The sequence below is a fragment of the Hirundo rustica genome, chromosome 16 (genome assembly GCF_015227805.2).
Source record: "Hirundo rustica isolate bHirRus1 chromosome 16, bHirRus1.pri.v3, whole genome shotgun sequence".
In the NCBI taxonomy this organism is placed as follows: Eukaryota; Metazoa; Chordata; class Aves; order Passeriformes; family Hirundinidae; genus Hirundo; species Hirundo rustica.
Window position 1 is genome coordinate 13,770,066 of NC_053465.1, and position 10,233 is coordinate 13,780,298.

At 51.6% G+C, this 10,233-nt stretch overlaps 1 protein-coding gene across 1 annotated transcript; it reads left to right on the forward strand.

Moving 5' to 3' along the window:
* Positions 1-2,662: 2,662 nt before the first annotated feature.
* Positions 2,663-9,735, forward strand: LOC131378668 (nuclear mitotic apparatus protein 1-like). The gene is made up of 9 exons (XM_058422754.1): positions 2,663-2,716; positions 3,303-3,419; positions 3,698-3,841; positions 4,290-4,570; positions 5,773-5,932; positions 6,547-6,790; positions 7,415-7,548; positions 8,487-8,807; positions 9,538-9,735. The coding sequence occupies exons 1-9, from the start codon at positions 2,663-2,665 to the stop codon at positions 9,733-9,735; spliced, it is 1,653 nt and encodes a 550-aa protein (XP_058278737.1).
* The last annotated feature ends 498 nt before the right edge of the window (positions 9,736-10,233 follow it).

Below are 10,233 nucleotides of genomic sequence, written 5' to 3' on the forward strand. Positions count from 1 at the left end.
TCCTCTGATGTGGGGCCTGGGGACGTGACCCCAAAATAACAGGGTTCCCAAAATCAGGAAGGGACCCTGGACAGTATGAAGCTGGGGCCCCTAAATCCCCCACCCAGATGAGAGGAGAAAATGTCCTCAGCTGTGTGGCCTTGAGGGGAGGATCTCCAAAAATCAGGAGAGACCCTAAAATCAGCCTCCCCAGCTCCCTCCCCACCTCCAAAGATATAAAGATACAGAGCAAGTCACCTACCAGCCACCCCAGCCTTCCCATGTCCCTCCTATTCCAAATTTCCTCCAGCCCCTCCAGATCCTCTGAAGGTCTCCCAGCCCATTTAGCCCTGCCCACCCTGCACCCCCCCCCTCCAAAGCTCCCCAGACTTCCCCTTGGATTCCCTGAAGCTCCTCTCCATCTCCAAATCAGTAGAACCAGATGTCTCCCAGCCCCTCAAAACCCCCCAACCACCCCTGCCCAAATTCCTCTAGCACCTCCAATCCCCCAGGCCCCCTCGGTCCTGTAGAACCACAAAACCTTCCCTAAACCCCCCTAGAATCCCCCTCAGAGCTCCTCCTAACCTCCAATCATGTAGAGTTGCCAATCCCAGACCTCCCCACCATATCCCCCCTATCCTAATTTCCCTCAACTCCCCAAACTCCCTAGGCCCTCTGGTCCTGTAGCCACCCCAACTCCCCCTAGGATTCAGCCAAAACTCCCTGAGCCCACTCCCCACCTCCAGACACATAGAGCCACTCATCCAACAGCATAGCAAGGGCTGAGGGGTCCTGGGGAGGTACTGGGGGTCTGAGGGAGGTGACATAGGAGTTTGGGAGGCTCTAATTAGCTTTAAGTCCACCCTGGGTGAAGAAGTGGTTAAACAGTGATGCACTTACTAGATTTTTTTTTTTTTTTTCTGCTACAAGATAGGATTAGGAAAAGAGCAAAGCAGGCTCAAAACTTTGAAGGGTATAAAAACATTTTATTAACAGAACTATAAGAAAAAAAAAAAAAGAATCAGAATAAAACCTTTAGGACACTTCTCTTTCCCCCACAAGTTACTTTTTTTTTTTTTTTTTTCCCACTGACAACATATAGAGACAAAACCTTGGGACTTAGGTCAGTTTACTACTTCTGAAAGAACTTCTAGTTCTCTTAGGGAGAGGAGTTTCTTTTGCCATGTCATGGAGACTTCTCCACAAGAAAACAGTTCACTCATCGCTTTAATTCTGTCTTGGTTTGAAAAGACAGGTGTCTGCTAAGGAGAGGCAGGCCTCTCTAGGAATGAGGAACTGAAATCCTTCCCTCCGTGTTATTATAATTCAGAAGATTAAAAAAAAAAACCAACAAAACTTTTCAGTCAGAGCTATGGGGAAAGGAAAAACAGTCCTTTACTAGTAAATATAACAGGATAGACAAACAACAACAGCAATTATAATAATAGTAAAACAGAACCAAGAACCCCGAGGGGTAAACGGTGGAAACTCCGGCGCTGATGGCTGAAAGCAGTGGATTGTCCCAGCAGGCAGGGGGGTGTCCTGGCAGGCAAAGTGAGCAATGACGGAGAACCCGCAGCGGCTGGACCCAGGCTGACCCCAAAATCCAGCAGGGCAGCGAAGAAACTCCGAATTCGTGGGCGCTCCAACAGATGATAGAATTCCCAGGACCAGACTCCTCTGTTTACTGTGGACTCCACGCAGCTACCCGTCACCTGACCGTCCTCCCCGGAAAACCGAGAGCAGTGAGCCCACCACCCTCAGCTCGCGGGAGCTTTTTCCCTCCCCCAAAACTAAGTGATCAACTTCCTTTGTCCGGGTTGAGCACCCTTAAACTATCAGTATTTAGTCTCCTAGCAACTTATGGGGTGGGGGGGGGAAATTCTACAGGAAACTTAACCCTCAACAAATTCTCATGAATAGCAGCCACCCAGGAATCTGCAGTTGTGAAGTCCCTCCCATCTCACGCAGCTTTTCCACAGCTGTGTTCATGGGCCATGTTAAACTCATGGGGTACTATTTTAAGGATGAGCTGCTTAAAAGCAAAAGTCCTCTTCATCTATCTCTGAGATCACCTTCATTTTGGAAAACAAAGGTTTTCTTCTTCTTTTCCTGGGGGTAAAAGGTCTTCATCACTCTCATCTCTGTTTTGTTCAGGATTCTCATGAGATCACAGCTACTTCAACATCTATTTGCTTCAGCACGAATGCCTATGCTCATGTCTGCAATTTGAACACTCCATCTCTCTATATTTTTTTCATGAATCAAAGGGATATTCTAGTGTATCATGTCCATCACAATGGCTTTATAAAAGAATTTCATCCAAAGACTAAGGCATCTTCTCATTCTCCTCCCATCTGGAACTTGACTTCTATTTCACTGACCTTGGTGTCTTCATGTTGTTTCTTTCATGACATTTACAGGACTCCTCTGTCTGCTTTGTGGACACAAACCTCTAGCGATGTGAATTTTATGCTCTGGGGGGGTGGTGCTGGAGGGCTCTGGAGCTCCACTACCTGGGGAGGGAGGAGAATAAACCAGTATAAGGTAGCACAGACTGTGGCAGCTGGGGAAAATTCAGAGCCACAAGGGTCCACTGGAAGCAGGGCAGGGGCGAGAGCGATCGGTGAGGGGTGGGCAGGGAGAAGTTCTGCCTCAGCCGAGCCCCTCTCAGTGATTGACAATGGCGGGGCAGCTCCCGCCTCAGACAAACTCCCCTCAGGAATTGCCTGGGGGGGTACCCAAAATGATCCAAACCCTCCTTGTAATTTCAACTAAACGGACAAAATGGAATAAATGTGAGTAAATATGAAATACTCAAGGCTATATTTTTGTTACATTTAAACAATGGAAGGTGGAAAAGGCAGATGGTGCACTAAAAGGTGGCAAAATCAAAAGAAAACCGCCAAAACTCCTTTAAGAGTCTCAGGAAATTCAGTAAAATTGAGTAGAAGCATAATATGAAAAAGTAGAAGTCACTTAAAACCATAGTTAACATGTAATTGAAAAATGGGGATGTGCAAAAAGGGGCTTGGGGCGCTAAAATTCCTCAAGAAAGCACCAAAAAACCCCAAGCAACACATTCCCCTCATGTCTGGGGTAGCTGTGCAGCAGCTCAGGAAGATGTCTTCTGGGCTGTGTTTTCAGTCACTTCCTGGGAAGCTGTATCTCCCCTGGGGCAGGCAGTGGCCCACGGGAGCAGCAGCCGAGTGCTCTGAGAGCGCGTGAGCCCATCAGTCTTTGCCTCTTGCCACACACATGGTGCAGGAGAAGTGTGAATCCCTCTGCTCTTTTCTTCTGTGCAGATCCTGCTGGGAGAGCAGAAGGAGAAGAGGGCTTTGTCAGAGGCACTGCTCCAAACTCAGGGAGAGCTCAGCCAAGCCCGGCAGCAGGTCCAGCAGCTCAGGCAGGAGGTGAAGGAGCAGCAAGAGAAGGGGCAGGTAAGCCTGCGTAGGCAGGGAACAGAATGCAGGGCAGGGACAAGGGCACAAAAGGCAGCTCCTGGGAATGAAGGAGGCAAGGGCTGCTTCAGGCCCTTGGGAGCACAGAGCCTGGTAAGCTCCAGAGCTCAGCCCCAGGAAAGGAGACTTGCAGTGGAAGCAGAGCTGGGGAGAGAAGCCAAAGGAAGTAGCTGAAGGAATGGGATTTTGAGACAGCAAGTGGAAAAGGCTGAGCCTGAGGGCACGTCTCCAGAAGTTGCTCCGCATTTTGTTGCCAGACCATCAAGGCAGAGCTGCAAGGTGAGCTACAGGAAGCTTGGAGTGAAATCCAGGCAGCACAGAGGAGGCACAAGGAAGAACAAGAAGGCATCAAAGAGGAAATGAATCTCCTCCTTGAGCAGAGGGAGGCTCTACAAAAGCAGGTGAGTGAAACAGCAGTGGCACTGCAGTCATCCAGCAAGGGGTCTGTGCCCTTCTTGCTTTCCCATGGCAGAGCAGCAGCTGATGGCGTGATCCATCGTGCTCTGGGAGCTCCATGGCAGCTGCTCTGAAGGACACTCAGGGCTCTGCTGCATCTCAGCTGCTGCCCTGGACAGCTGGGCTAGTCCTCTGGGCTGTTGGCCAGCAACCATCAGCATGGATTCCTGCTGGCCTCCTCTTGAGAGCCTTGGTTTGGAAGGGCTGTTTCAGGTGCCTTTGGCGGGGGCCACTCAGAGACTGATGCAAGTTGTCCATATCCATTGTGAATCTGGTGCTCTCAGGGCAGGGAGCAATGGAAAGTTGCCTCTGCCTTTCAAGCAGCCTCTGCTGTGGCTGACAGTGACAGGCTGTGGCTGTAGCCTCTGATTGCTGTGTTCTGTTTGACTGGAGGTGGGAGAGTTGACATCTCAGCTGGCAGCCTCCCGAGAGTCCCAGGAAAGAACTGTCCAGAGAGCCCAGCAAGAAGTGAATGAGGCCCAGGAAGAGTCAAGGCAGAAGCTGTTGGAGGTTGAGCATGTCCAGAAGATGCTGGAGGAGGCAGAACATCAGAACAAGGAGCTGCAAGTGCACCTGCAGAACTTGGAGAGGGAAAGGAGTCATTGGGAAGAAGCAGCACAGCAAAATTCAGAGCTGCAGGCTTCCGTGAATGCCGTAGAGAGTGAAAAAGCCAGGTAACTGAAAGCCTGTGGGACTCTGCATTGTGGTGAATGGATTCCCTCTTTGCCATCTTGGCACCTGCCAGGGGCTCTGGCAGCATTTCTGAAGTGGCAGATTCTGAACTCTCCGTGCAGACACGTCTCATTGTCTGGATGTTGTGTTTCATTTTCTTGCCTTTAAGCCTTCAGGGAGAGTTTTCCTGCAGAGCAAGACTTTTGGGGTAGCTCTTTCCCTCTAGGCAGTGTTGTGTTGTTAGGTTAGGTGGGTGCGTTAACTCTGTCCAAGCTGCAGTGTATGGAGCTGGATCCATCCATCAGCTGCACCTTGGCTCCTGTAACTTGAAGCCTTTGGGATCTGGATCAGCCTGGCATCTGATGCCTTTGCTGGCCAGAACCATCCTAAGGCCCTGATTGCTGACCTAGGCCAGATTGTCCTCAGAGACAGCCAAGAAACAAGAATGTCTTTGTTGCATTGTTCCTCATAAAATATGCCCGGGTGCCTGGAGGGGGTCAAGCAGGGTCCCTGACACCCTCCACAGTCACAGGCGTTACTGACTGTGCAAAGAATGCCACAAACAAGACCAAGGTTAGGGAGGCTCCTCCAGCTGACCACGTCCTGCCAGTCTTCAGTGCCGCTGCATTCTTCTTCTAAGAAGAAGACACAGGAAAGGCAGGGCACTCTTGCTTGCCTTCTTGCAGGTTTCTGCATCTTCCATCAGGTTGTGCTGCAAGCCTCCATTGCCACTTGTGCCTTTGGCCTTTGTTTCTCCTGCTGAAAGTAGGATGGGTGCTGGTAAATGTTAGGGAACTTCCCAGAGATCCCCTGGCTGTAGGGTGCTGCTCCTCCTACCTGGACATACAAGATGGGGCAAGGAAATGTCTCTTCCATGTAGACCAAACCTCCCCCCGTTTTGGAGCATGGTCAGTCAGAAGAAAATTGTTCCTCTCCCCTAATGTCTTCATGGCAAGACTTTGTTAGGTTTGTACTCACATTCCCATCTCGACAAGAAGGTAAAGCATGTTGGGAGAAACTCCCTGTTCCTTCAGGAACAAAAGCAGAGTGGGCACATGCTGGGCTGTGACTGCAGGGGGAACAAACAGCCATGTTGTTTTGACAAACCTCATCAGACCGAGCAGTGCTCCCAGAGGTGGTGCAAGTCCTAAGAGTTTATAAAATGTGGTATCGTGTAGTAATGACTTGCATGCTTCCCTTCTAGGCTGATTCTGTCTCTGGAGGAAAAGGACCTTTGCCTCAGAACGCTGGAAGAAGAGAACCTGGCACTCAACAGTCGGATGTCTCAGCTTCGTTCTACTCTTCAGCAGGCCCAACAGATCTCTTCAACTCGTGCAGGACAACTGCAGGAGCTCAACACCCAGGTCAGCAGTGCACTGGCATCCTCTTCTGCCGTGACACACAACACCACCTTTGGCTTGGAGGCCCCAACCTCTTTCCCCTCCCAGCAGCATCCAGCAGCATCCACTGCCGCTGTGTTCTGCCTTGTGCTGCTGCTGCACCCTGAGGCCAAGGCTGGATCTGGTGTGTGCTGCCAATGTTTTCCCCCATTGTCTGCTGGGTCCCAGCAGGAAATCTGGGAGGAGAAGCAGCAGCAGCAGCAGCAGCAGCAGCAGCAGCAGCAGACTCCTTTGGAGCTCCTCTGTCCCTCTGTTAGCAGTGTTGTCCCAGACAGAGTTGGTGCCTGTGGCGGGCACTGATCAATGTGGGGACACAGACGTGGCTATGGCAGGCTGGGGAGGGCACTTCCAGCACAGCCAGCTCAGCTGGTGTTCAGAGCTGCAGCCTCAAGGATGCCCATTGCCTCCCTTTCCCTGTTTTCTCTCCCTTTGACTCCATTGGAATCCTTGCTTCTGGGCCTTCCCTTTCCTGTGTGTTTTTAGCTTCAAGTCATTTCCCCTATGTTGCTCTCCCTGCTTCCCACTCGGCAGCCTCAGGAGCAACCCAGTCCCTGAGGCTCTGTGCATCCATCTTGCAGATCTGGGCCCAGCTGGACGCTGTGATGCAGAAGGCAGCTCGTGAGGCAGCTGAAGAGAAGCAGGTGCTGGAAACTGAGGTGTCTGAGCTGCGTGTGAGGCTCCAGAGCTCTGAAGAAAGAGCAGAGGCCGTGGCCATACAGTGTAAGGCAGCAGAGCTGGAGCTGAAGAAGACAAAAGCTCAGAGAGACCGACTAAAAGCCAAAAATAAGGAGCTGCTGAAACAGTTGGAGGAAATGGAGCAAGGTACAGCTTTGTCCTCTTCCATCCATTGCCTGTCCCATCCTGTTTTGCCAGCAGGCACCTCTGATCCCATGGGGAGGAAAAGGGCAGTGCCCAGAGATGGCAGAGGGGAAAAACAACCAGTTGGAGATTTATCCATCCAAGTGCCAGTGAAAGCTTTTTCTCAAGAAAGATGCCGTGGCTGGCAGTGCCATCTGGCTGTGCTGTGGCTGACCCCGTGCACAGCTGGGGCCTTTCAGGTGCCCTGTCTGTGCTAAGGAGCTGTAGCTGGATGCCTCAGCTCAATTGCCCCAAACTCCAGGCCCTGCCAGAGCCTCCAGGCTATTGGCCTCTCTGCAGCAGGGCTGTGCAGGCATCCCGGCTCCTTTGTCTTTTTGGATTGCTCCCTCTGCACAAGCCCAAGAGCAAACACATGTTCCTATTGCTCTGAACCTTGCCCCCTTCATTCCTGCTTTTCTCTCTGCCTGGAAGTTTCCTTCACTTCTGTCAGTTTTGGAGTCCTTGTGGGTTTAGGGCCTGGCAAACACTGGCAGGCAGAGAAGACAGTGCTGTTGTGTCTGCAGGATGCACATCAGTTTGCCTTTAATTCGCATTTCCCCTTCTCCTCCTTCCCCTTCCCTGCTGCAGTGATGCACAGAGCAGAACACGAGAAAACCACTCGAGAACTTGCCCTGGAGCAAGAGGTTGTGACCCTTCATCAGAAGATGGCATCTCTGCAGAGGAAACTGGGGAGCCTGGAGAGGAAAAGGAAGGATATGCAGGTGAGATTGGCAGATGCCACAAAGGGCCATTTCCTGGCTATGATTGGACCTTGTGTTACCAGTTCTAAGGAGCACCTTTTTCCAGTTTAACTTTTCTAATTTTATTGTTCTAATTAAGGGGGGAAAGATGTTGTAGTCATGACAAGGCCAGGTAGTGCTGGGGCTGCTGATTTTCCTCCATGACAGAGTTTTGTGCCCTAGAAGCTTCAGTTCTAAATGTCCCCACTGTCTCTCTTGATACTGAGTGATTTGGGCGATTCTTTGTGTCCAAACCCATGTTCATATTTCTCAATATCTGGACCTGGAAGGAGGGGTGTGAGAAGACCAAGTTTGCTGTTAATAGAAAGGTGTCTGGCCTTGGCCATCAGAGAGCAGCCAGTGGGGAGAGAAGAGAGGAAAGCCAAGTGCTGATCCAGCTAAGGACGTATGCGTGCAAAGGGAGAACTCGTGCTGAGTGGCAGCAGAGAATGACAGACTGATCTGGCCATTGCTGCTCCGAGAGGGCAGTGGGGCTCTCGGCGATGGTGCCATGGAAACTCCAGTCAAAAAGCACTGCTGTTGTACCAACCCCATGGAATGAAGTGCTGGGGCTGTTTGCTCTTCCCTTCCTCCCTGATGGAGAGCACATCCTCACGCCACTGCCTAAATCCTGCTTAGCACAGACTTGGAATCCTGGCTGCACTTTTGGCAGCTCCTCCCCAAAGGAACACTGGAGTGGAGCTGCAAGGGGTCATGGAAAGGCAGAAAGGAATCTGGGAAGGGCTGAGTGATCTGGGAAAGATGCAGCATCAAGGGAGGGCCCAGCAAAGGTCTGCAGCATCCTGAGGGGCAGAGAGAGAGGGGCAGCGCGTGCCTGCCCTGCAGCAGAAGTCCAGATCTGGTATGAAAAGCAAACCCAGAGAGGGAATGAGTGACCCTTTTTCTCCTTGTTTTGGCAGCATGAATGGGAATTGTACCAGCAGCAGATGAGACATCTGGAAAAGAAGGATGAAATGCATGCGCCCCACATTCCTAGTTGGAATGAAATAAGCCAGCCAATGGCTGGAATGGAGAGGGAAGGCATGCAGGAAGACTTGGAGCATGGGGCTGCTGCCACTTTGAAACAGAGAGGAAGAGGAGAACTCGAAGGGAGAGAGAACGCTCAAGTCCTGAGTGCTGCTCTGTGTAAGAGTGAAATGGCCAAAGGGACTTTGAGGAAAGATTCAGCAATCCTGCAGGGAAGGGATCCTGGCACAGGCATGGGCCAGTCTCATCTCCAGGTAGGCACTGGCAGTGACCTTCAATCCACAACAATATCCCTGGATTATCCCAGTGATGTTTCCCATAGAGAGGTGGGACTCTCTACCCCTGTCAGTCCAGGCCTGCTCAGGCAAAGCAGCCTGGGCTGCAGCAGGCAGCCTTTGTCAGTGTGCCTGGCTCCAGCCACAGACCACTGAGTGCCAGATTGTTTCCTGGCATGCCCGGAATGACTGATACAACTCTGGAGCTTGCTGCTCAAATCAGCTCCAGGCCAAAAGCTGGGCATGGGGAGCTGCTTCTCCTGTGCCCACACGAGGGGTGGCGACATGTGGCGATTTGGTATGAGAAGGAACGGAGCAGGTGAGCAGAGTGATGGACTGAATGCAGCAGAGTTTTGGACTACGGCCTGAAAAGCATCTGCCCTGCTGGTGCTTACAGTAGATTGTTTTGGCACTGGTGGAAGATGCAGTAATTTGGGGTGACAAGAGGGCGTTTGGAGTAGGGATGTCTGTTAGGAAGGAGCTGTCTGGTCCCAGGCAAGCCAGCAGGGCCTGACACAGCACTTGCAAGGGAACAGTGCCAGAGGCTTTTGGAGCCCAGGCTACCTGAGCTGCATAGGGCACATGCTGTGAAACTTGGAGCCCAGAGCACAGGTGCTCCTTGTCCTCTGGCTGCCTGCGAGGTGGCACTGGCTGGCTCTGCACAGGGCTCCTGAGGAAGGGCTCCAGCTGTTCCTTATCCCACTTCCAGGTTTCCCAGGAGCAAGAGTCATTGAGCAGGGCTCTGGAGCAGCTGCACCAGGAATGCTCTGGCCAAGGGCACGCACTGGCCCAGGTGTGCAGAGAGAAGGAGCTGCTGGGCCAGGAGAAGGCTGCCCTTGAGGGCCGACTGGCAGCCATGGAGCAGCAGCAACATGACCTTTCCAAGCAGCTGGCAGAGAGCAGGTAAAGGCAGGGAGCAGACCCTTTTCACATGTTTTTACATTCCATGGACAGAATATGGAAGAGTCTCAAGGGAAAAAAAACCAAAAAAGACACAATGTGAAAATTATTTTTCTGACACCTGAAGCCAGCAAAGCTCTTGCCAGCCTTGGGCTCCTTTTGTGCCACTGAGCACACTCCTGTGGGAAGACAAAAGCAAGCCACGCAGCCCTGAATTGAGTAGTAGTTAAACCTTGCAGATGTTGAGTGAAACCTGAAGTTTCTCTTGGGTTTGGTTCCTTCTTTGGGGCATTGAACATCCCTCATTCCTTACAAAGTAGCTTGACATGATCCTGATCTTCGGAACTGAAGATTCATCTTCAGCATTCCAGGCTCTTACCTTGGGATGTTAGGAGTAGCACCAAGCCAGAGGCTGCTGCTGAAAATCTTGGGGGCCTTCTGCTTCCAAGCACAGTCTTGAGAAGTGTGGGACAGGTTCTCGAGCTGGTTAGAGAGCAGCCGGGAA

What these genes read in the sequence shown, in the direction of transcription:
- LOC131378668 (XM_058422754.1), top strand. Translation starts at nt 2,663, where the DNA reads ATGGCGGGGCAGCTCCCGCCTCAGACAAACTCCCCTCAGGAATTGCCT. An exon ending in TGCAGGAGCTCAACACCCAG is followed by an intron (nt 5,933 to 6,546) that starts GTCAGCAGTGCA and finishes TCCATCTTGCAG; the next exon opens with ATCTGGGCCCAGCTGGACGC. An exon ending in TGGGCCAGTCTCATCTCCAG is followed by an intron (nt 8,808 to 9,537) that starts GTAGGCACTGGC and finishes TCCCACTTCCAG; the next exon opens with GTTTCCCAGGAGCAAGAGTC.